This window comes from Embiotoca jacksoni, unplaced genomic scaffold, assembly GCF_022577435.1.
Source record: "Embiotoca jacksoni isolate LCO1_2020_lvr unplaced genomic scaffold, fEmbJac1.0.p SCAF_47, whole genome shotgun sequence".
Lineage (NCBI taxonomy): Eukaryota > Metazoa > Chordata > Actinopteri > Embiotocidae > Embiotoca > Embiotoca jacksoni.
Genome location: NW_027185400.1, coordinates 441131 through 466256, shown reverse-complemented (window position 1 = coordinate 466256; position 25126 = coordinate 441131). Strand labels below are relative to the sequence as shown.

Sequence of the window (25126 nt, the reverse complement as noted above, 5' to 3'; positions counted from 1 at the left end):
TCTATCCTCTGTGTGTAATTGTTTTGCCTTCAGAGGACACTATCTTGTCTTTTTGCTTCCTCACTAAACGACTGTATTTGTGCTTATGAGCGTAACGATTGTTTCTCAGCCGCTTTGAGTTGATGGCCATCTCGGTTCTCTGTAGCGGTATGTAATGGTTTAACTGTAGTGATGACGCAGGCTGTTTAAGAGCCGCAGGTGCATCTACCTGGCAGGCTGCCACTCAGGCTATTAGCCCACAATCCAGTGATCTCTGTTTGGGGAGTAGTTGTCCTTTTCACTGCATCAACCGCAGCTCGACTTGTGTTCCACTCAGCCACTGATTGCTCAGTGATATGTGTGTTTACAGATGATAAATTCCCATGACTGGGCTGTTGCACTTGTGATTTCGGGCTGTCACACTGGATGAGCTGAGCGACGAGCAGCTGCTCAGCCCTCGGGGAGAGCCGAGCTGCGAGCACATGCTGCCAATTCAGAAGGAGGCAAAAATGGTTGGAGTGCAGATTATTACATTTTTGTGGTGAGAAATGTGGGTCAGGTTATCGTCCTGTCGCCAATTGCCTGGAAGAGGAGGGTAAATCAACAGGAAATACACCAGTTGTCAATTAACGGTCACTCTGAGACCACAATCTCATATTGAGTCAGCACGATTTTATGAACACCTGAAATAAAGTAATGCGATTTTGAAGGGACTCTTCTTAATGTCACTGATATTGCAGTCTCTCCTTTTGAGCTCAGTGTTGCCCATGCTTCTTACACTGCAGATAATATTGTTGGAAATAATCTGTGGTTTCTAATCTGGAGTCAGAACGAGCAGTAACTAGATGAATCGAATAGGTTGTAATGACACGGGAAAGCAACAAACAACAAATGTCTTCTGTTTTTCTTGAAGGTTTGATATTTCAGTGTTCAGGGAGTTTTGGTTCAATTTACAGGTCCCATGTTTTACTATTCACAAGTGTTTGAAATCTTGATATCCATAAAAAATATATTTTTGTGGTTTTAAGTGCCAAAAAACATCTCGATATAGTTGAATGTCTCTTTTTCTTAAGCATCTCTCTGTAAATGGACCAAGAACAGACTGTTTTGGTGTCTGTGTATTTGAGGTCAATTGCTATCAGCAACCCTCTCTTCTGATTGGCTGACCGTTTTCTGAGTGACTCACGCTCAACCACAGCTTTTCTTTGGTCTTGTAGTTTGCTAGCTTCACGACAGAATATCTGCTTAAAAGCATAAAAGGCTATACAGTGGGTTGTGCTGAGGGCGAACATATGACATGAGTGTGAGTTTGTGACATCACAAGTCCAAACAGCACAGTTGCTGAATACAGGTTGTGTGCATTTGTCTGTGTTTATAGAGCACCTACACCTGCTATCATGTTAAAAAGAAAAAAGGAAATCTAAATTTACACTATTAAAACAACCTTTTGTGTAATTGCTCTATAAAATCTGTGAAAGTTGTCGCTGTCCAGGGGAAAACTTGTATCTCCAAATTTTTTAATACTGATTCATGAGGTTTTTTTTTAGTTTTTGAGTCTTAATGTTTGTGTGAGAAATCACTCTGGATTTTTGACCACTGTCTCCAAGTCTTCATGCATTAGTATGATTTCTTATAATGCAATATTAGGCCACAAATAATGAGCAGGATTTGTATTTCCAATATACACCAATCTTAGCAGAAAAAGTAGTTATTGAACATCTAATAACCTGCTATTGATCAGAACAAGAATCCCTCTGGACTGCTAAGAAACTGATACGTCTGATATGTTCACATATCCAAGCACCCACAGACACATTTCTCTCCGTGGGAGCATTCACAGACTTTGTGCCTCCCCGTTTCATGTTAGTCACTGCAGCTTCTTTCCAATTCAGTCGATAGGCTTCCATTAAGAGCGGGTAGGCTGTCAGAGCAACCTGTGACCTCCTCTCACCCCCTTGGAGCCCACTGGCCTGTGATGTCTGTATCAATATGAATTTCATCCCTTTGCAGCCATCAGCCACGATTCCCAATGTCCATTAGTCTCAAGTTTCCTCCAACTTGTACTATTGATTTCAGTGTGTCTTTTGCTCAGAGCATGTCCTCTTGAAGACAGCGACAGCTTCTTACGCCGGTGGATTCTGTCACTGGAGTATCATAGTTTGTCCATATTCTCCTTACTACATGATTTTTTTTTTTAGCCTATCTCTCTCTTAATGGCACTTTTACTCTCACGACTGCTCATAGCTTCCTCAGTGGACATCTGATCCTCATCATGACATGACAGGCCGGACCAGTGCCCTCCGAGGTCATGGCTTTTCATCTCAGAGGTCACGATGACATGACCTGTTGCTGTCATACACAGAGGGACATCACGGCAAATCCAAAGGCACAATATGGTCTTATATCCCCAGAGACCTCGGTTTTCAAACACTCGCCTGCATCTGTTACCATGAGGTGTCATGCTGGTCTGATAAAAGTCATATCAGACTTTGTCATAGGAAACAATGACGAGGCAGATTAATAAAGACAGTATGAGATACTTTTGACTCTCAGTTAATATTTTAAAAACGTCAACTTCATAGTTTAACATGCATGAATCAAACAAAATAAGAGATTGAGGAAAATTATTTTAAAGCTAAATTCATTGCAGTACATGAATGAGTACAACAGTTGTTGTTGTTTAAAAAAACCAAAAAAACAGTTGACATCATCATCCCCAGACTATTTGCACAACCCATTTCCACCAAAAGTGAAAGTTGCACATCGAAGGAAGTCGCAAAAACGTCCACTAAAGAACAGAAGACGTGACCTCGCTGTCCTCATTGGTAGCCTCAACCTTGCTCAAAGGGGAAGCAGAGTAACTTCCTGCTTTGTTTAGTGCTAATTACAGAAATAATCTATTCTAAACAAATACAGATATGAATACAAAAGCAGGTACCCTATGGTGCCTTGACCTTCCCACTAGTCCCTCCCCACTGTGCGTCCAGCCTTTCCAAAGTGTGAAGAGCTTATGCTGACATTTGGCCCCTCTCCACTGCTGTGACATATTTGCCACTAGGGGCGGATTCGAGGATGAGATTAGATATTCCTTGACACATTAGACCAGCTCCTGAGAGAGGAATATAGACGACCTTTGGCTTTATTTATGTCATCGTCGCCACTCATGCAGGACCCTTTTCATCAGATACGGTCATTGTAATCCCAAAGCCCCCATTCAATTTACAGAGGCACTCTGCCACTGTAGACCACTGAAGTCAACCAAATTAATGGATCAATAAGCCCTCTGAAAGCCTGGTGAGAGGGTCAAGATCCCCCCGGTTGCTATCAAGTTACAAGTCATAATGAATGGGGTGTTGTTTATGTTGTAAAGTGCAACGTCACTGAGTCCTCTGAACAAACCATCCTCTGAGCCACAGCTTATTGCACCGCTGACGAGAGTTTTCAGGGATGTAATGAAGACACGATTAAATTATACCACTTTTTCTTTCTTCTTACAAACATCTGGGTCGATATGTTCTAACCAGTGCCTTTATTAAAGATTTATAAATCTTTATAGATCAGTGAAAATCAGGTTTTAAAGTTAAAAGAGCTCCTCTGGGGTCTGTCATGTCTTCTTTATCAATTAATTCACTTGCTGCTTTAAGAATAATTGTATTTGTGGGGCAGCACAGATTCAGGCTTGGAGCGACTACTGGTTCATTCTGGAGCGGATCCATTATTCCGTTTTCTTTTCTCACATGAAGGTTCCATGTTTGGTAATGACAGCAGACGACAAAAGCAAAAACAGTGAAATCTCATGACAGGTTCAGGTGACAATCAATTCAGGAAAGGTTGATTCGGTATGAAATAGGGCGATGTTATGTTTTTCTGGTGGAAGCTGAATGTGTTGTGCATTATTCGTACTGTGTCTTACAACTTGTCATAGGCAGCGCCGATCCTAAACTCTGGAGGAGGGGAGGGGGGGGGGGGATTTTCCGTTGCAAAAAAAAAACAAAAACAGCAAAGAAAACTGAAGCTGTGGGCGATAGTCTGGGGTAAATTGAGTATGGAGCTGCAAAACAATGCCTTCATGCTGTGTGTGCATTTTAAGTGTAACTTTAAAAGAGCAACAAACCCACTGAAAATTATTGGCAGTTCTTCATGAAGTTTTTAGTGTCTTTCAGCTGGTTGTTTTGTTTCTCTCTTTAGGTGTGGTCTTTGTGTTCTCAATTACCCTGTTTGCTTGTGGTGGAGACCAAAACACTCCAGATAATCCTAATTTTGCTTATTTGTCAGCATGAAAATAATGATTTACTCCGCTTAGATTTTGGTGTAATGTAGTCTTTTAGTGACAAACTACAGTATAGAGGCTATATTATCATACATACTACCATATTAGTGTTTGGATCGTGCGCTATATATCTGTCAGCCTCACGCTTCTTGCCAACTCTTGAGTGTTTACAATCGTGTGAAAATCCATAAAGCAGTTTTATTTCACAGCAATTACAGCTCAGTTCTTCATTCATCATTATAACAAATTAAACTCGGTCATCACAGTTAGTTGCCCAGTCACATCCAGCCTATCTCCAGGCAGCTTTAACAATAATTGGTAGTCGCTATAAATCTCGTCTGAGGATGCACAAGGAGAGCTCAGGGCGAAACAGGCCTGTTTTTTTCCCCCCGTGTGGAGTGGGCCGCGTAGTGTGCCCGTAGATTAACGGGCTCGTTTTCAGGGTTATTTAACAGCCGTTAGGATGCTCGGCTCTGTTTACGCACGAGGCCAGTGGTGAATGTTTGATATGGAGATCTCAATCACAGTTTTGTCACTCTGTGTTACAGAGATGAAACTGGATATGACAACATGTCGACCTCCTTGAGAGGAAGACGAGATGATCCTTCAGCGAACGCACACGCACGCCCGCACACACGAGTGGAGTACACGAATATGACTCCAGCACGTACAAACCTAGACCTCTGTTTACTCTCTCTGTTGTTTTGGATGTGATTTAAAAGGACTTTTCCTAACTTAATGGGGATGTTTGAACACGCTGCTGATGGTAAAACGAAGCCGTGAGCAGGGGTCACGTCTCCATATTTGCATGCAAGTGGCATGAGAGAAACTCCCACCGCAATCACTCAGCGGGACCACATGATCGCTTGCAATTTGGGATCAGTGATTTCAAACAATAGTGCTCGGCATTCATACGTTTTAACGCAGAATTGAAACCATGTGCCGCGCGGCTCACTGACGGTCAAACTGGAGAAACGTGCTGACAGCTCGGGATGGCCTTGAGGTGCACATCGGCCCAGAATAACTCCGCCAAACTCTCGGCTCTGTTTCTTTACAGAAAAAAAAAAACAGCCTTTGTTGCCACTGTTGGCAGTTAGTCAATCGCATGTATTAAACTACCTCACGATGCTCGCCAGTCATCGATAGCCCCTAAATGAGTGCACATGGAGTCCTGGCTGTAGCCGTGTTTTTGATCAGGTGGAGGTTTTAATGGATTTTTCTTCGCCTCTGACAGACGTGGTTGTGGGGTTTGAGCCCGGCTCGGGGCAGACTGCCGGCGGCCGGTGGGGTCATTTGAACCTTGTGGTTGCAGAGCAGAGTGCCGAGACACAAAGAGCCAGCGCTGCGTTCACAAGTGTCCGACAGTGGGAGAGTCAGGAAGTCTGGCGACTGTAAACCCCACCCGGTCCACCCCCACCCCACCCGGTCCACCCCACCCCACCCCGCCACCCCCACCCCCACCCCCATCCCTCAGACGCGCTCCGAGACACGCCAGGCGGACACTTCTGCACACACAAACCTGTACTTCCACACTTCTGAGGACATTTGTGCTGATCACATTATTTGTCTGCAGATGAATTTCAACCATAGCTGCCACATGTTTCACCCCAAACCCCAACCTTTAAAGTAAACTTAAACCCGTGGTCATAATTACAGCCTGTAAACAAAACTGTCAACCCCAGCTAAAAAAAACAAAAAAACAACAGTGACAGGGAGAAACACAATAAAATGACAAAATATTAATTATTAGTGTTTTATTATTAGTTATTTGTCTTAATTTCCTAATATTTGTAAACATTTGAATAAAATAGGTCTTTGTTTTGATTCATGATCACACGAAAAACCTAAAATAAATATTGTTTTCCTTTACATATGCGAACCTTAGATTTACATCAATAACAAACTTAGTTAGAAACCTTTAAAATTCATCCACAGGTACACCATTAAGAATAATATGTATCCTAATTCATTTTACACTTGGTTGTAGGGTTCTAAATATGAATTTAAACTCTCTTGACGTAAAGTTGACAAATGTATGAAAAATCACTGTTTGTGTTTTGCTTTTTAAGCTAAACTTGATTCATGTACAAACTTAAATCTGCAAGCTTTTAAAACTAAGATTATTTTCAAAAATAGCTTTATGGCAGCTTTAACATTCTGTTAACACTATTTATAAAGTTTACAGCTACTGAGAGGCTTTTATGCAGTATGTAAATATTGCCACCAAAAAGTCAGCTGTAAGTTTGGTTCATTTTTGTCATGACGTTTAATGTAAGGTGACATTTATTCCACAGTAAAAAGCTTTTCCTTATTGTATTACCTCTTAAATACTTTAATGACAAACTGGCTGTACTGTCATGTCATTACAGAACTTACATCCTCAATCATTCAGTGTAATTAATGCTACAAACTAAACAGGATGCTTAACATTGGTTAAGCAGGGAGCTAAAAGGTGTCATTTACTAAATGCTGCTTCCAGTCGATTAAACGCTAAAATTCCAACTGTGTGACAACACTGAAGGCTTAGAGAAGGAACTGCAAAAGTTTAGAGTTTAAGAGTTGGTTCCATGCTACTTTTACACTTTCAATTAAATGAGAAAGTACTTGTGTCCTGATAATTAGATATTTTACACCCACAGTTACAACTTTGCTCTCAGTTAAATGCACAAAGATTTAACTTCAGGTTAAAGCACTTTAATTTGTTAAAAATATGCAAATACGAAATGGAAAAAAGAAGTTCATGAAGCATGTTACAGACAAATGTGTTGGAATCTAATTTAAGAAAATCATTGTGTAAAAGAAAAGTTTGGTTAAAGGGCTCAGTCCTTTCTTTCTTCTCTCCATTTTTTTAATTTGGACACAACATGCTCCAAAAATGAGCCTCGGCTCAACATCCGAGCCGCGACTCCTCGCTTCCTTTGTGCGGAAATATCCCTGTTCTTTGCGGGAATGATGAGATACTGTACAAGTCAACATGCACTGCAAAGGTAGACAGGAATTTAGCAGAGAAAACAACAGATTTGCAGGCAGACTAAGTGGGTGAGTGAACAGGTTAACAGCGACGGGGCCCTGAATGGCTGTGACAGGGAGAAAGCAGCGAGAGGCTCCTGCACTGAAGGGGGAAGTGACCCGGAAACGGTGAGTAAGTGCAGCTTGCTGGGCCCTTTAGGAAAAATCTCTCCAGAAGCACTGATGCAAGTCTACCTAAATACACATTTCTCTTATTTCGCTCTACTCTCTCTGCACAGATGCATTACTCAGCTACACTCATGCGCTCTAACAGCAAAGAAAAACAGACAACGAGGAACCGGTGTTTACTAGTCTGCAGGAAAAAAACTCCCAATGATTCTTTCATTTAAGCAGATTTTCAACACTTAAAATACTCACTTTCTTTTCAATACAAAAAAAATTAAGATCTTCTATTTTAGTTGAGGTTAGATATGTGGCAGCATTATGTAATTTTATAAACAGTTTGGATACTCGGTGTCATGACTTGATGGACCGGGGGCCACCTAAATGTCGGAGTGTGTGTGTTTATGGGAAGAGTCTCGGCTCAGATTTACTCTGACTGTGTTAAAATGTGCATCTTTCCTCACAGAACAGTAAACTGATCAACAATAAGTGCTTAGAGTGTAAGACGCTATATAGCCCGGTTATTGAGAGATTTTACCCCCATTAAGAAGTTTTTTCCCCACATAATTTCTTGTTTTAAAATCCTGATTACAGAAACTAATAAAAAAAAAGTAAGATAAGTTTCCACAATATAAACAATTCATGAAAAGGGTCAAACTAAGACCAAAAGACTGTACAATATTTTATTATAGGATTGACAAAACTTTAGTCATGTCAAATTTAACATCTACACAGTTGACTAAACTCACTTTACACACTTTATCCAATGTAGTCCAAACTTCTTGACAGATAACTAGCCATAATGTTTGACTTCCCTCCTTGATTCAGGGCTATTTCATGCGTTTCAGTGTTAGTCACTTAAGTCCAAATGAACTACATATCATTATGCCACGTAGGTGTTTAAATGTAAAGCAATAACTTACAGGAACCTTTGTGACTGACACATGTTTGTAAAGACTTTGATATCTCGTTCTCTGTTTTATGTCTTTTAATGAACTTGTGAATAATGAAAAAAATAGATCCTAACATAAACAGTATATAACGACTACAAACATTTTAACTGCATTATCTTACTAAAGTAATCATCAACTAACTTTTGAATTTTTTTTCAAATCTTTCCTCTAAAAGTAGGAAAAAAAAAATTCAAAACAAATTCCTAAATCTGAACAAAAATATCTCTGCTAATCTCAACGATTTGTATTTTACAGCAGAAAATGCCACTAATGCTTGAAATCACAATATAAATAAGGACATGATCATTTTTGTACCTTGTTTTGCATTAATAGAAATCTTCCCCTCATACTACAGCTCTCATTGGTTGAAGCTTTACTGAATATTTTCACATGTTGAATTCTCAGTTTGGTTTAAAATGAGTTTTGTTCCATTCCATTATAATGTCGCACGACATTCATTTCAGAATAGAAAATACTCTCTTCAACTCATTGAGTCAGCCACAGGTTTACTTCTGAAGTAGAGAAGTTAAAGTTGAGAGAAGTTCCTCTTTAGATGAAGCATGTAAAAGTTATTGCGTAGATTCAGGTCCTGTTAAATGACACAAGTTGGCCTATAAAGTTTGAACAGGACCGCTCTATGGTGCAACAGGGTGGATAAATCAGACAGGCAGCAAAAAGGGACCAACATTAAAAGAAACTGGTAAGTTTCTGCAGCTTTAACACTCCACGTCAACGGGAAGCTGGAAACTGGTGATAAACCTAAGTTTTTTTAGTGTCCTTTGTTTATTATTTAGGATGCCAAAACAGACTGAACCATCAATATATTAAAGAGGCCGGTAAGAATAGCCAACCAACTAATTTACACAATTCAAAGATATAACTCAAATAAAAAAACAAAACATAAAATTTTAACTTCAGTTTCAGTAATTTAAATGACTCAAGAAAGTGGACTGTTGCTGTGATAATTATTGAACTAAATTTAAATTGAGTTTAATCTGATGTTGCATTAACTGTCCCTTCAATGTATGTTTCAAATAATAACACCTACATTTTTCAGTTTTCAGTCATGTTTAGTTCTATTCTTGAACTTTATAGCACCAACAATCAGTGAATTCATCACCTTGTCTCTGCAAGTAAAAAACTGAGCTCTAAATTTCATCAAATACTAATTAAATAACTCGGATTGATCTTCTTATAACCTGGAGACAAAAGTACAATCTTTTTTTTTTTTTTTAAATACAATGGAGCATTTAAAGACAAAGCAAATCTGAGACTTCCTAGTATATTTCAGTTGAAGTCAACACACCTTTATAAATTGCAAATCTTCCACTTTTTATTGCAAAATTCATCCTTGTTATGATAAAACTGTCCTCACAGTTTAACAGTCTTATGAAAGGTCACGTGAAAACAAACAAAGTTTTTTTTTTTTTTTGAAAGAACAACAACAATAATAAGGCCATATATAAATATAAATGTCCCAGTGTTGCTCCACAGAAACGAAAACACACAAAAACGGACAAAGTATTATTGCAGAATAACAAACAGCTGGTGCAGCATTAAAAGACATTCATTCAGATGACATTACTGCGAAAAGTAAAACTGCTCAGGATTTTTAATGCATGCACATTTTTCTGACCATAAAGTTTTGAAGTCAAAATTCCCTAAGCATTCAAAATATAATATTAATAATGATAATAATAATAATAATAATAATGTAACACCGTTAGGGGAGGGACAAAAAAGTGGCACATGCATGTCTTGGATTAGTTGATATGTTGACATCAAAGTTTGGAGAATTTTTCTTGACGTAGAAAAAGAAGAAGAAGAAGAAGAAAGAATGAGAAGCTCATCGGTCCGCGTCAAACAGGCCAAAATATTTGCCAGTGTTGGAGAAGTAGATGTAAGGCGCCGCGTTTGCAGTCGGGTACACAACGGGAAAAGGCATCGGTAACAAACATCCGCCCAGCAGGCTGCTGTCTTTGTAAAAAGTCGGTAATTGCACATTTTTTCCTGCCTCTGAGAAGTGCTCGGCGGTCAGCGGCCCCTCCACGTCCGTGGATAGCTGTCTCTTGAGCTTGTTGCGGCGGTTCTGAAACCAGATTTTGACCTGGGTCTCGGTGAGCTGCAGGGAGCTGGCGAGGCACGCTCTCTCCGAGCTGCTCAGATACCTCTTCATGTCAAAAGTGGCCTCCAGCTGAAATATCTGTCTCTTGGAGAAGATGGTACGCGTCTTCTTCTTGACCATGGCTTTGGTGTCCGCAGTGTCTTCTTCTTGGTGTTGTTGTTGTTGCTGTTGCTGCTGCTCGGACGCGTCCTCGGCGCTGTGCTGCGCGCTCTGCGCCCCGGGACGAGAGCCAGCGGTCAGCGGTGGCGTGTTTTCCCCGCGGTCCGCGCGATGGACTTTGGCCTTCACTGTGAATGGAGCGACAAAATGTGCTTTGATGCAGCGTTAAAAGCAAGCGTACACTTTTCTTTTTTTTTTTTTTTTTTTTTTTTATGCCTGCAAACACATTCGGAGAAGCTGCACCATGTTTGGTGCAGCATGATTAATAAATAGAAATAGACAACGACCTCCTGTTCGCGTCCATAACTTCTACATTTTCCTAAAAATCGTTCTTGAACCTTAAGATTCATCATCCTAAAACCTCCAATATTCCTTATAAAATCTCTGTAAATAATGTAGCCTACTTTTTGAGGACCTGGGGGAGTTACCCGTCTCCTCTGGCCCGCTGTCATGCCTCCTCCGGACGTCCCACACCTCTTCATACCGCGCTTGAAAATCAGTTTTACATCCACTGTCCTTCTGCGACTTTGAGCCGTCCAAATCTCCGCCGCCGACCTGCTGCTTCAGGTTGAGGATGTTGTCGATGGTGAACGTCAAACACGCGCTCCGACTCGGGGCATCCTCCTTGCTCATGTTCCCCGGCATTTCATTCGCTCCTGCGAGATTCCCGAAACACCGACGTCTCCGGACGCTCCGAGCACCATTGCTCCCCGGCTGCGACTAGCGCGCAGAGGAGCCGGTGCGCCGTAATTCAACGACCCGGAAGACTGCGGTTTAGCAGCTTTTGATTGGTGAGGTTGTGGGGCAGATGAGGGCGGGATGAAGATTTACATCTGGCTGCCATATTGCAGCTTTAAACACTTTTCTGCCTTCTGAATTTATGCGTACGTTCTCAGTGCAATATGATACAGAGCAAATTCATAACATTTTCAGAGTTCCTTTGGACTCCGAGTTTGTTAACCTTGGAGTTAGTGTTATTTTTGGGTCGCTTGATGTTCAAACTGGCTGAGGTCCAAGACTGATGCTTTGTTGATCAATTCTCTTACTACTGGTGTCATCCTCATTACGATTATGGAGCCTATAACTGGGTTCCGGGGCCCATTTTTCCTCCTCCAAGGCACAAGTCTCTAACACCATCACCTCAGATATAATCCAACATCTGAATTAACCAGCAATCATATCTTAGCTTATCTTACTGTATTTTTGTCAAAGAACAATTTACCACCATCAAACCTATTTGCATTATTAAGCAACACTTCTTTTCAAATAAATCAAATGAAAAGAGGATGAAACAAACCAGTAAGAAACCACAAAACAGTTTGTGCATAAGTTTTATTAACACGTGAACATATACGTGTACAAAAGTCTGTATTAAAATCCTCTTAAATTTAAAAAAAATTGTCTGTCAGTATTGCTATTGATTTACCCCTCATGATTTCTAGTCACAAACATCAAAATGCCTTTTCAAAAAGTTTCTACATTTTGTAGAACAGTTCAATGGCACCATGTCCCCAAGTTTGTGTATGGAGTCAAAAAAGGGTAAAAATGACTCAACGCTTGTGAAATGATGTCCGGAGAGAAAGTTAAAAACTTATGGTTGCGTGACAGATTCACGTTTGTCAGCATGTTCGAAAGAAAAAACTGATACCTGTACTCATATGTTCACAACCAGAATATAGTAATGCGGTATATAAAGTATCTTTTAAAAGAAGTAAATATAAAGTTCAACTTGCTTTAATTTGGTCTGTTTTTGAAAAAAAAAAGCACAAGTAATCATACTTGTTTCAGTTTTCTGCTTTGAGTCTGAACTCAAATATTCACAAAGCGTTTTTTCTTTGTGAAATCTCACTGTTGATAAAAAAAAAAAAAAAAAAAAAAAAAAAAGTGCAAATTATTTTACTTTTTTTACTACAACAGATTTTTTTTTGGACATATTCTTACTCTCATGTTCATGTAAAGTTTGAACATCTTTTCACAAGCTGAGAGTCATCATTCATTGACCCTTTTTTGTTCCCTCCATGAATCATCTGCACATTTTCTGTGGAAAAAAACCCCAATTCATCACAAAATAGAGCTATACTTGGAAACTATATGTGACCTTGTGTGTAATGGACAGGATCGTGGCAGCTTAAACCGTTCAAAAAATATTCATCATCATCACCACATCTTGCACGAAATCTTAAAAATAATCTGTTTGGAAAAGAGAGACTTCTTATAATGATAAATTATGTAGTTCAAATGATTGTAAAGAAACCATGAGTATTTTAACCTAATCTAAATCTGTATTTAATAAAGTTTCTTCCAAAAAAAATGAAACACAGGAGGAAGTATCAACAGTGCTTTGGGAGAATTCCTGACTTCACATAATCTCAAACTGAACACTAAAATGAATATTTTGCAGCATTTTATTTGATTAATTTGAGTCACAGGTGTAGTGGGTCTCTTCACTTCCTCTCTTTAAGTCACACCAGTCCGGTCATCTGTGGCGCTATGAACGACACCGGGTGGGTGAAGGTTCCAGTCAATGGATAGTTGATAGAATTCGAGAAGCCGACGACCAGTGGCGACACGTGTTGCAGGCCGGTCAGCGTCGACGGCGTTGTGACGTTCTCGCGGTACAGCACGGGAACCCTGATGACCCTCTGGGCGGCGTAGGGGACGACGCCACTGCTGGCCTCCATGTCCGCCGTGATCTGCCGCTTCCACTTGTTCCTGCGGTTCTGAAACCAGATCTTCACCTGGGTCTCGGTGAGCTGCAGCGAGGCGGCCAGCCCGGCTCGATCCGAGCTGCTTAGGTAGCGCTTCAGGTCGAAGGTGGACTCCAGCTGGAAGACCTGACTCCGGCTGAACACAGTGCGCGTTTTCTTCTTTCGCACTACTTTCACGTCGCCTGAGATGAAAGAAGAAGCAGAGTTTTTACTAAATGTAACTAAATTCAAGTCCTTACAGAATGATAATTGGAATTTTCTCCCATTGTTAGGTAATGTTTACGACACCAACTCATGCTGCTTCTTTTTTTATATATATACCTATCCATTATTAACTAAAGCCCAATTTTTGGCTTTTTAAAAAAAAAGAAATTTAAGTGAAGTAAATGGCATCACTTATTTTGTTGTATTTTTCAGAAAGCTAACTGCGGCTACAGCAGGGCTAACAAGGTGTAGCCCCCTGGACCCTGGAACTGTTAGCTACGCCCCTGCTCCTTAATGTAAACTTTAGAGATTTGGGACACTGCTGCTGCTGATAACCTCCTGATGGACAAAAAAATGCACCAAACCCCAAAAAATATTATATATTCAGCCTTTTACAGGAGGTAAAAGATCAGTTCTGCCTGATGCGCATGCGCTTGTGCTTACGGCAGATCACGTTGTTTTAAAACACTTTTTTTTTTTTAAATTAATTTTAAACTGTAGCTCATACTTTGGCCTCACCTGTGTCACAGCTGTCCTCTCGAGAGAAGCAGAACGATCGCGCATCTTCCTCTTCCCTGTCATCCGTCAGACTGTCGTCACCCCTTTCCTCCGGCTCGTCGTTCTCCTCCGCCTCGTGCACCGTTAAAGTTGGGGAATCCCGTTCGTGGGTTGTCACGAGGTCTATAGGTTCATCCGAGAAGCCGGTCCTGTACCGTGAACCTGCGAGGAATATCGTGAAACGGAGAAGAAGAAGAAGAAAAAAAAAAATCCACCTACAATCATTCTGCACGTGCACTGTTCGGTCTCGACGTCGAGTCAGACTTTGCACAGCGGGACGTTACGCGCTCTCTGTCCTTTCCAGGATTATAAATATGCATCAGCTCCCTGCTGCTGGTCTATTTGAAGCACAGGAGTGAGATTGTTGTGAGATTGTTACGTGGATGCCAAATAGGCTGCTGTTGGCACAAGGCTGATAATTGGAGCGCTGGAGTGTTTTTACGCACGGAGGTTCAGGGTTTCTGTCACTTGTGGCTTATTTAAACACCAACGAGAGATGGTTTGGGGGTACAACGTAAATGTTAGAGGTATCATCTAATTATTACACAAGTGTTTTCGTTAATAGTTTGTTGACACAAGCCTGGTAAACAAAGCCTATTTTACTCCCGATTAAGCCTTACACCCAAACATGCGAAGTAAAAACGATAATTTGATCTTTTCAGATCATTTTCACAACAGTAGCCTTCATTAGCTTGGACTGGAGCAGGGAAATAAAACGACTGTCAGATGAGAACTCACTTCCTGAGCTGCCGTACACTGCTGGGTTCGGAACGGTTCCGCTCCAGCTCAGCAGCTCGCGGTCCCTCTGGCGTCTTGTGTCCAGCCCCGGACAGATCACCGGGTTGTGAACGGTAACTTTGAAGCCCGACGTCTCCACCTGCGCCTCAGCTGCAGAGTCTCTGCCTGCAGTCCCCAGCAAATTCTCAATGTAAAAAGACGAACCTCTCGACGGAGGACCGAGTTTCGTCCTCGGCGCTTTATCGTCCAGCATTTCGACTTTCCCCGGTCCTTCCCCGCAGCCCGTTAAAACTCCCCAGATGTGGATCTTATAAAATCATTCCCGGTGAAATCTTCTTATCTCCAACCAGCAGTGTCCGCTGCTCCGCGTAAAGCATCCCGACGCGGTCAACGCGCTGCCAGGCTGCTGCAGTTGAGAGAGATCCAGACAGAATCTCCGTCCTGGGTCTGAGCTGAGGGCAGAAAGCGCAGAGGGATCTCTCCAGAAAAAAACAAGCCAGACACCGTCTCGTTCTTCAGAGCCTCTCTTGCAGGCTGTGATGGTCTGCCTGGAGGGACTGAGATGCTGTATTTAGGTCAATTAGGGAGCAAACAAGCAGAGATACGATGTTGTCCTCAGGGCTGGAGATGGAGAGAGCTTCACGGAGAATGGCACAGTACCGCCTATTGGTTACATTTGTCCATGCACACTGTGTATTTACTTTGCACTGTATTTCTAATTTATCTTACCTCTTTCTCTATGACGACCAAAGAAAACATTGAAATATCTATTTTTACTAAGCACTTATTTTCGTAATTTCGTTTACAGCGCGATAGTTTGCGTATAAACAAAGTGTAATCCTTTTTTATTTTTTACGCTCAGTCAAGACAAGAAGAAAAAAATGGCTTAACAGCCGGAGAACCTGTAAATAGATTAAAATAATTATTATTGTTATTCTTATTATGCACTAATCATTTGAAAAAGACAAAAACAGATGATGCTAATGTTAAAATGACGCCTAAACCGGCAGAAAACGAGTTTACAGGAAGAATAACGGTGCTTAATGTCTTTATGTAGAGTGATGTGCAAAGTTGTTTATTTTCTTGTTTATAATTCTTAGGTTAGTTGATTATATCTACTCTGGTTAGGTGAACATTTATCTGCTTGTGACATCTTCCCTCCTTTTTTATGACTTTAAAGATCCCCCTATGTTTGAACACATGCATACAAAAGTATAGATTACATCTATTTAAAAAAAAAAAAAATTGTTCTACATGACTTTAAAGATTCCTTAAAAAGACATTTGAAGATGCACATAAAATAGCAATTATATCTTCCCCTTTTGCTCACTTAAAAATCCTGGTAAAAGTTGACCTACTGGACACCAGCTGTCTCCTTCCTCTCTGAAAAGCTCCTTCTTAGGTTTTTAACTAATTTAACTGGCTTCGCAAGTTGTGATGGCACAAAAGAGAAACTTTCCACCTTCATCAGACGGATGTAAAAACACTTCTCTAGTTTTAGAGTGAAGCTCAAACATCCAAAGACAACAACAAAACAAACATTTTTGAGTGATGCCGGCCTTTAAAGTTTGTCTCGTGCTTCTTTTAAAACTTCTCATATTTCACATTGTAATAGATTTTTAAGGTATAACTTGTTTGTTTGTTTGCTGTCATGCATTTTCCCACAGGCATCAACAACACGTCGCTTTTGGAGTTGTAAACATGTCATTCCTCCTCCAGCGCGTTTAAGAGGTCCAATCAGTGAGCAGTTCTGCAGCAGCTTCACCACAGGCTGAAAATAATTTCCGACCACTGACCGGCTGAGAAGGAGGCATTTCACCACGGTTAAGAAATCTTTGCAAAGCCCAAGAACACTAGATTATCGGTGGGGAAAACATTTTATTGAGACAGCCTCGGTTACCTTGAATGCCCGTAGATGGACCTGAGTGTGTTCCAGTTCGTTAATGCTGGCGGAGGAAAATGTTTAGTCAGCTATATGAAGCCGTGAACAGCTCTGCATTTGGACTTGTAATAGGATTGAAACACTGTGAAAAGCTTACTTTCATCTGTAAGTAGCCTCGAACAAATGCTCAGAACATTCCAGCCTGCAGATTTTTCAGGCTACATGTTGAACAACCGGCCGGATCTCCTGCTTTTACTTCTTTTTGCACAGAAAGTGAGGCACAAAACTACAGTAAATATTCATACAAGAAGGAGAAGGAACCCCAGGAATGAAATTAAATCCCCGTACAGCTGACCAGGCATGAACAGAGGCAGAGAACAACAAACTGAGCTCTCTATTGTGCCACTAAATTGACTTTATTAAAGCCTCTTTGCGAGTAATAGCCTCCCAACCTTCTACTCTGGAGAGTAACACCTCCACAGACATTTTTTAACAAGTTCCCAAATTACAACATGGAACACGCAGCAGTGATTAAACTCATTAATCAACATGTGCATTTAGCTTTCTGTCAGTATTACACAGCATTATGCAGTTACAGCAAATGTTTGTCATCCAAAGAAGGCTTATGAGTAGATTATTAATGTTTTGTATAACGGTGTTTTTTTTATCCAAATCTGCTGCTTGAGTTCACATTGAGACTGCTCATTTGTTTAGTGTTGGAAGATTGGTCTTAAAATGAAAAGATTTCAGCAGTCTCGATGAATGAGTCATTAAATAAACAGATATTTTTGTTTCCCCATAAAGCCTCAGAAAACTGCTAATATTAGTTACTTTTCTGTATAAAATATGATATTTATAACTTAAGAGTTAAAAATAAAATACTTTAATTTAACGTTCAAAACTCTTTATAAGGACTAGTCTTTGTCAGATTGTGATAAAAAAAGAAAGCAGCAACTGTCACCGCATTAGGATTCAAATGTCACTGAATCTGATTGTAACTGGTGCACGACAGAGCGCGACATCATTTTGAACTCCTGCCCTCCTCAAACCGGTGACAGAGGTGCAGAGAAGGAAAAAAGAAATGTGAAAGTCTCTTGTGTGAAAACACCAAAACTCCTACAACTTTAGCAGGAAGTAGATGTAGGGCCCCGAAACTGGTTGAGAAAATCGGTTTTCATTGACTTTTAAAATGTCGCCTCGTCTCAAATTGTACACATCGAGAAGTACACGCAGTGAGAAGTTGTGATTTTTGTTTTCCTTCAACAAATGTTTTTTATTTTAATATTTATTTAGAGACACAACTCGTCAATGTAAAGGGAAAACAAACTGAGAAAAGCTGAAGAAAACTAAGTAGATATCTTATCGAAAACATTTTTCTCCATCTTCTTAATGAGCCTTCAAACTTGTCATGTGATTGTTCTTTCGATTTACTCACATTTAGATTCTAGCTGGGAATAACACCTAATGTGATTTAAAATTTTCATTTTTCTTTTGGGGAATTTTGCTGATTTTAGGCTGATTTTATGCTGTTGGGTTGCACGAGTGAATGTTGTCTTCTTTAAACACCCAGTAGTTTGATTGCGGTCTGTGTATTGAAGTGTCTGATTACATGTTGAGGCAAAATAGAAGCATGTTTTTTTTTTTTTTTTATTCCACACTTCAGTGGTTCGTAAAGTCATGTGTTGGCTTGTCAGTGAAATAGAATGGACTTCATCCTGTTCACCAACTCTTTTGTGAGCTGTGAAAATATGCAGGACCTCGTTTAACAAATGTTTGCACGAGGCTGCAGGAGATGACTTGAGATGTCTGGGAAGACGTGTTGTTTGTTCCCCGCCAACAGTGACTCAGCCACATGTTGTTGTGGGATGCAACGTAGCTAGAAGTGATCTCATGCCACTTTGCCAACAGCAACACTAACAGAACGCTTCCTGTCCTGTCTCGCCTCACTGTGACGCCCCGTGCAGAGGCGTGTTCAGCATCTCTCTAAAATGTATTATTCATTCCTTCAGAGAAACTTAATTGTAAATTTAGGCTCATTTTGTTGGACTTTTTTTTGTACTGTGGTGAGATTTCTTTGACTCTTCATCGTGTGAGTGGAAGAAGAAAGTAGATCCTTGGCTGAACTAAATGGAGCTACTATCATTTAAAAATACTCCATTATAAGTCCTCCATTTATATTTGATTATATATTAAATAACTCTATTAATATTACTGGTGCATTAACAGAGAAGCAGCATTTTGTAGTTGGTCAGGCTGCAATTAGATTTTAAATATAATTCTGTTCATATTTTACAAGCTCATTTAATTTGTGAAAAATTGCAACGTTCAAAAGTAACTAAAGCTGCCAGATAACTGCAGTAGAGTCCAAATTCAAGCTCAATATGAAATACAAATGCTCAAAACTGCACTCAAGTGCTGCACTCGATACGTTTTCTTTTTCATGACTTACTGCTCTTTAAAAAATATAAAACCTTTAATAAAACAGTTCTTGATTGGAAAAAAACCAACAACAACAGTAAATAGACCTTTTTAAAAGCTGCAATTGTCACAGAAAAAAAAAATGTTCAGGACCTGAAATCTTGTCACCGTGTATCCTGCTGATTGCTTTGATTTCCCGAGGGCAGCTCATCCATAACGAAACCCTCCTCAGTCTAATCCTGGCTGGATTCTTTAATCCTGTATCATTACTGTTTTTGTTTGTCTTTCCATATTCAGAATGGGAATCCCTGTATTAATAGTCTGCTGGGGATCGTCCGCATCATTATTTCTGGCAATATAATGGGTCACTGTGTCGATGCAAGCTGTTCAGGTCAGATCTGCGGCCCAGAATGAGCGAGTGTATATGAGGTCAGTAAGGTCCAGACATCTTAGGTCGGCCTGAACAGAGCCAGTCAACCAGAAGGCCCCTTTATGCCACACTGAGCGTAGAGTTATTGACCAATCTGTCTGATTTAAATTCTCTCCTGAAGCCCTCACGGTCTATGTTTGTTTCACCCTCAGTTTCTTCACTTTTCTTATTTCACATGCTGTATTTCTGCCCATCAGATGAGATTTTAAACATGCTGTTTCCCCGGCAGTTCATGTCAAATAGGTCAGCGTTTGGCCCTGCGTGAAAACAGACCTCCAGGCTCTCGCTGTCACTTATCAGAAATGCTTCCTAATCTGCGTTTTATACCTGCTCAGAAACTCCAAAAAGAACACTCCAGATTACAACCATCGAAACTGACACATAGTTCTCCTGCTTAATCCCTATTAGCCCTCACCTCAGTGCACCCCGAGCCCGATTCATTGGAACAAACCAAAAGGCATTCTGGGAGCTGTTTGGTTTATTGCAAAAGCTTTTCACGCTCTCACACAAAAAAAAGCCTGTTAACAAAAATAACCGTGTTGGTTTTAGTTTTTGCTGGTTTGAATTTTAACCCGCAGAGCCTTCAAAAAACAAACACACCCAAAGACTTGGCTGGAATAAACTACTGATGCCTGTTTGTTTAACCCTTGAACAGCAAATTAACCCCTGTTAGAGCCAGCTTGTCAGCTCAGTACAAAGGAGGAAAACGCTTGATATTTTAAACACATTATGGGCTTTTGTCGCACATCCCAACCCCTCCTGTGCATATTTCAAACAGAAAAGAGAGATTATAATAAATTCTAATAGTTTTGCACCATTTTTATGCACTTAAAATTTACATTTTTCAGAATTTTTTTGCAAATATCAAAGGATTCAGCAATCACTCACTCTTTCCTGTGCCTGTTAATGATCAAAGTTAGTGCAGCGGCCTGCAGCTGCTACATACATACACAGGAAACATGTTTTATCCCTCTGGGTTGGGAGTGAAGGAGCACTTCTGATGGATCACAAGCCCACCACAAGTATAGAGGCTTATGGGACATCAGATCAATGAGAAAACATCAGGCTTCCCTAATGCTTTAGCTTTGCCAGGAACCGGGGGTCAAATGTTAACGTAGCAGCTAAATAACAATCGCAGGAGAACTTGTTGTTAAATGTAAAAATGTCAAGGCTTTTAAAACTTCTCGGAGTAGATGGAATCCTAAAAATACAGCTTCTTCCTCCCTTTTCGACTTCGCGAGCCTCAAATAGTGCCCTGAGCACCCTCGCTGTGACCCCAAAACTTCCAGGATAAGATTGTTTCTACTTGCAAACTTAAGTAAATGTGTAAGTTGTGAAAAGCCCCCCATCCTGTCACAAAAAAACAGGGACATGGAGCTGAAGAGCCTCAAATAGAGGAATCGCGTGAGAAAGAAGTCGAGTACACTCAAGGTAGCAGCTGACTGCCGTGGAGAGTGCACTGCCCCCCAAGGTCAAAGCACTTCTGTCATATTAGCTTATACACACCGTCCATATTTTTCAATAAATCATGGCCCTGAAGGATAGCTGGGAGTACTCGGGCTATTAGAGCTGCAGCCTGTCCTGCCTCCTCCGACTCTCTACTGCACTGCTGAATTACACCTGATGAGGAAAGTGAGGGCCTAATTTTGGTGATGTAGATACAGAATGCTATTTCTAATTTATTATTATTGCCCCTTAATTTAAAATATCTTAATGTAATGAAAATTTGAATAAACTTTTGATATAAGCATACAGGGCGAATGAGGTGAGTTTACCTATATGGAGATACTATTACTGTTAATTAGGAAAGCTATTTGTCATTTGAAAAAAGTTTTTTTATTTTTTAAATATGGCGCCAAAGTTTTGTGTTATAAGTATGAGATATATTTTTTTAGTCCTGGAGGTAAATTTTCTACGGAACATTTAAGGCCTAAAATTATTATTATTAATAACAATAACCGAATGATAATACCAATAATAGATATCAAGACTATAATATGTTTTCTCTTTTTTTTAACTCCATAAAACACAATAATAATAAACGTTAATAAATGTGTCTGATGTCCACCCTCTTTTTCTTGAAAGTCGGGGAGGATCAGCGGATCTCTATTTCGTCTCGCGCCCGTCTGATTAAACATGCATGGTAGAGGGGCAGGGCAAAAAAAAAAAAAAAAAAAAAAAAAAAGCATGAAAGATGAAAGAGTCCGTAATGTGTGCCTGCAGGACAGATTTCTGCAGAAAGTCTTGTTTTCCCTTCTCTTGTCACGCAAGTCCTCTCACCACGCCACACACTGCTGCTGCCCTGGGATTCAAACCCGCAACCTCCGCTCAAGTCACAGGGATTTAAAAAAGAAAAATCGTTTTGTTTTTTTGGTTAGTAAAATCATCTTTTATTTATTTGTTTAGCCGGGTCGTAGGTGTAGTCAGGTTTCAGAGACCTACCCAGCCTCACGGGCGTAAAATAGTTGAATTCGACATTTATCCCACTTGGTTGCTCGTATAAATCCAAATTAAAACGGACTAAATATTTGGACATTTAAGGACGCAGCATGTTTGGTCGGTTAACTTCTGGGGAGAGAATAGTCAGGGTTTTTGGCTGCATTTGAAGGTGAGCTTGTCGGGTTTGCATCGATTTGGCGGATCTTGAACGTTTTTGGCCTTCTCAGCTGTGTCCTGCTGGTAGACGGTGATCAACGGACGGAAACACCCGCCTCATGTAGGCCTCCTCCGATCAATTGGTTCTTTCTTGACCCGTTTAAGTTTATAATAGGCTATTATTTAATTTCATTAATAGGACCTTTTATTTGTTCAAGCCGGTCCGTTCCAACTTTACAAACTGCGGCCAAACTTTGGCAAAACTTCAATTCAAAAGTAAAGCTGATTTGAAGTCAGTGTTGTATTACAACCTGGGAATTATAATAGGGCCATTATAATTTAGACTGAACACACCTCCGTCCTTTCAGGCAAAGTGGGTCAGAATTGAATATTTCAGTCAGCCTGTAGCCTTACTATTATAGTTGGTTGCTTTTCTTGGAGTCATGCTCGGTCCTGATTGGCTGAGCTGGAAACGCTGGAGCTTATAAGCAGACGTTGATCTTAAAACAAATTTACAGAAAAAAAAAAATCACTTCGAAAGCTTTGTCGAGGTGGGAATTTTACAGAGTTGGAAAACAACGGTACGGCCTTACAAACATGAAACAGTGAAATAAACAAAATAACTTTTTTTTTTAACTTTGTAAATAAACCCCCTGTCCTGAACTGCAGTCAAAACGCCGCTCGTGATATTTGATTTTTGTTCCACGTTATGCAGCTTTCACACATTTTCATCACATTCTTCTTTTCTTTTTTTTTTTTTTTAGAGAATAAGTCTGTCAATTTTGCTCAAACACGACTCAGTGGAATTTTAATTTAACCTGAAAGAAAATAAATAAATACATGATTATTGTTTGACTGAAAAAAAAAATCATAACGTTTTTAAAGACGGGTCTCCAGAGTTTTGGGTAACGTGACGCAGTAATAGCCTGTATTATCTAGTTATAAAAACAACGTTTTAAATGATGAGATTTACATTTAAAGAAATTAAATGAAATGTTTGCTCATTTGCGTATTTTAGACTTTATAGGCGATGCAAAGTTCAAACACTGCTCCCTCACGCTGAGCACTAACATGAGAGTCGTGAAAAGAAGCTGTAATAGTGACAGCGGTGTATTTATCGTCCTCTCAGCATCTCACCCTTCATGACCAATGGGACAGTTACTCCAAAGTTTGGTAAATAGGGTAAATATTTTCCTGTAGACTAAAGTTTAGGCAATTATTTGACCAACGGACAGTAAACAGACCGAGTTAAAAAGTTCATCAGAGCTGAACAAAGCTGCGTTTTAGTGCCCACGTGTTCCTAGTTAGAAGAAACAGAATCGGGCCAGCACATAGCTTTAGTTTGAACGAGTGTGTGTTAATAACTTCAATTGTGTGACATGAAAGAAACTAAACTTGAAGCCGTTTCAGGGAGAGTTGCTGAGGGAGGTCTCTGTAATGCCCGAAGCTGCTTTCAGGCCTAAAACTCAAGCTTATTGTAATCTGCTGTTTGACTTCAGTGTGTGCAAACGCATAAAAAGACGCCTTCATCTGATGGCTGCTCGTGATGAAAGTTTATTCTGGTTTGTATCACTTGAAAATTCGGACTGACAAAAGATATCACGCAGTTTCAGCTTTGATTAGTTTCATTTGTGCCTGAAAAATAGTGAGCCAAAGAAACATGAATACAGCTGGAAGTTATCAATACAAATAAAAAGCAAGTTACAAAGGCGGTAAATAAATTATATATTCAAACTTCTAAAGTAATAAAATTGAATAAATTCAAAAACATTACAGCAATGCATGTTATTACCACTGCCAGCCAGCTGAGGGCAGTAGAGTGCATTTCCCAACCCGAGCACTTCAAAAATGACCACTATGAAAAGAAAATAGTTTGTAGGGGATTATGGGTAAAGAAACTGTCTCTTATTTTGTAAGCAAAATGTTATGATTTTTTTTTGTCACTTTGTTCTGCCTACCGTGAATATATATATATATATATTATATTACATTAAAGCCAGGTCCTAATTTTTCAATTAGTTCAACAGGAGATGGGAAAGTATTTCAGGACACTGAGATAATGCTTTGATTCCTCTGAAATCCAAATACAAGTTAGAAACTTCCTTTTGAGTAAATATAAATTCAGACATTTATTTTGAAACGACGGAGATGTTGCTCATGATACGACATCATGAGCAGAGCAGTGGATGGAGATATTTGCTTGATAGTGGACAACACTGACTCCTTTGGACTGATTTTAACCTTGTAACAGCAGTCTTTTGTCACTAGATGGCAGTGTTACACTTAGTGAGTCGTCGTATGACTGCGTTTAAGTCTCAGCAAGACACGGGGGAAAGTATGGAAGCCATAATAAAGGTTGTTACAGGTTTCAACAATGAGCACAGACTAAATGCGACGCAGGGAAATAAAATATTCCTGTCAAACTATAATACAAACGAATCATATTGAGAGCAGTTACAGAGTATTAAAGGTCCTGCTCACCTGTAGTTCACCACCTTCGCAGGAGTGGTCTGACTTCATTATCAGTTTAGCATTATGTCCTTTAATATTCTCATTTGAAGTTTGATGACTTTATGTAACTCCATCTTAGCCCCGCCTTCTTCAACCTGAGCAGAAGTCCATCTCTTCCGACTAACAGCTGTCTGGTCATGCAGGTGCCTTTAATGTTGGGTTACATGTTTCTACACGTACACTATTACAGCTGAATTCATAGAATAGATAACCTCAAATACACAGATTCCAGGATTTATTCTTATTTTACCAAACGACACAGTTTACATCTCTGAACTTCTGATATTTCAGTAAAGCTCAGTAATGACACTTAAGTATATTTATGCTGTAATTAATCTGTTTTAAAACCATAAAAGAAGTCGCTAACTTTTGACATTTCAGCTTGTCAACAAAAGAGCTTTTATCTTTTGTGAAAAAAAAAAAGTAAGTTTCGCTGTCAATCAGTTGTTGCTGTATTTTGGACA

The 25126-nt window shown here is 39.9% G+C and overlaps 2 protein-coding genes across 3 annotated transcripts; both read right to left on the bottom strand.

Annotated features, from left to right (window-relative positions):
* Positions 1 to 9541: 9541 nt before the first annotated feature.
* LOC138210615 (homeobox protein HMX2-like) lies at positions 9542 to 11317 on the bottom strand. Of its 2 annotated transcripts, none has more exons than XM_069169869.1 (2): positions 11023 to 11317; positions 9542 to 10746 (listed from the first exon to the last, which is right to left on the bottom strand). In XM_069169869.1, exons 1-2 carry the CDS (start codon positions 11261 to 11263, stop codon positions 10181 to 10183), a joined length of 807 nt encoding a protein of 268 aa, XP_069025970.1. In that variant the 5' UTR covers positions 11264 to 11317; the 3' UTR covers positions 9542 to 10180. The 2 variants fall into 2 exon arrangements, with proteins under 2 accessions (XP_069025970.1, XP_069025971.1); XM_069169870.1 differs by having other exon boundaries at positions 11047 to 11317.
* A 1568-nt stretch (positions 11318 to 12885) lies between these two features.
* Positions 12886 to 15139, bottom strand: LOC138210638 (homeobox protein HMX1-like). The gene is made up of 3 exons (XM_069169907.1): positions 14827 to 15139; positions 14050 to 14250; positions 12886 to 13508 (listed from the first exon to the last, which is right to left on the bottom strand). The coding sequence occupies exons 1-3, from the start codon at positions 15077 to 15079 to the stop codon at positions 13081 to 13083; spliced, it is 882 nt and encodes a 293-aa protein (XP_069026008.1). The 5' UTR covers positions 15080 to 15139; the 3' UTR covers positions 12886 to 13080.
* Positions 15140 to 25126: the final 9987 nt, after the last annotated feature.

Coding starts and splice junctions, on each gene's coding strand:
- LOC138210615 (XM_069169869.1), bottom strand. CDS start 11,263: ATGCCGGGGAACATGAGCAAGGAGGATGCCCCGAGTCGGAGCGCGTGT. Junction 10,747..11,022: donor CTCCCCCAGGTCCTCAAAAA/GTAGGCTACATT, acceptor CTCCATTCACAG/TGAAGGCCAAAGTCCATCGC.
- LOC138210638 (XM_069169907.1), bottom strand. CDS start 15,079: ATGCTGGACGATAAAGCGCCGAGGACGAAACTCGGTCCTCCGTCGAGA. Junction 14,251..14,826: donor AGTGTACGGCAGCTCAGGAA/GTGAGTTCTCAT, acceptor TATTCCTCGCAG/GTTCACGGTACAGGACCGGC. Junction 13,509..14,049: donor AGAGGACAGCTGTGACACAG/GTGAGGCCAAAG, acceptor CTTTCATCTCAG/GCGACGTGAAAGTAGTGCGA.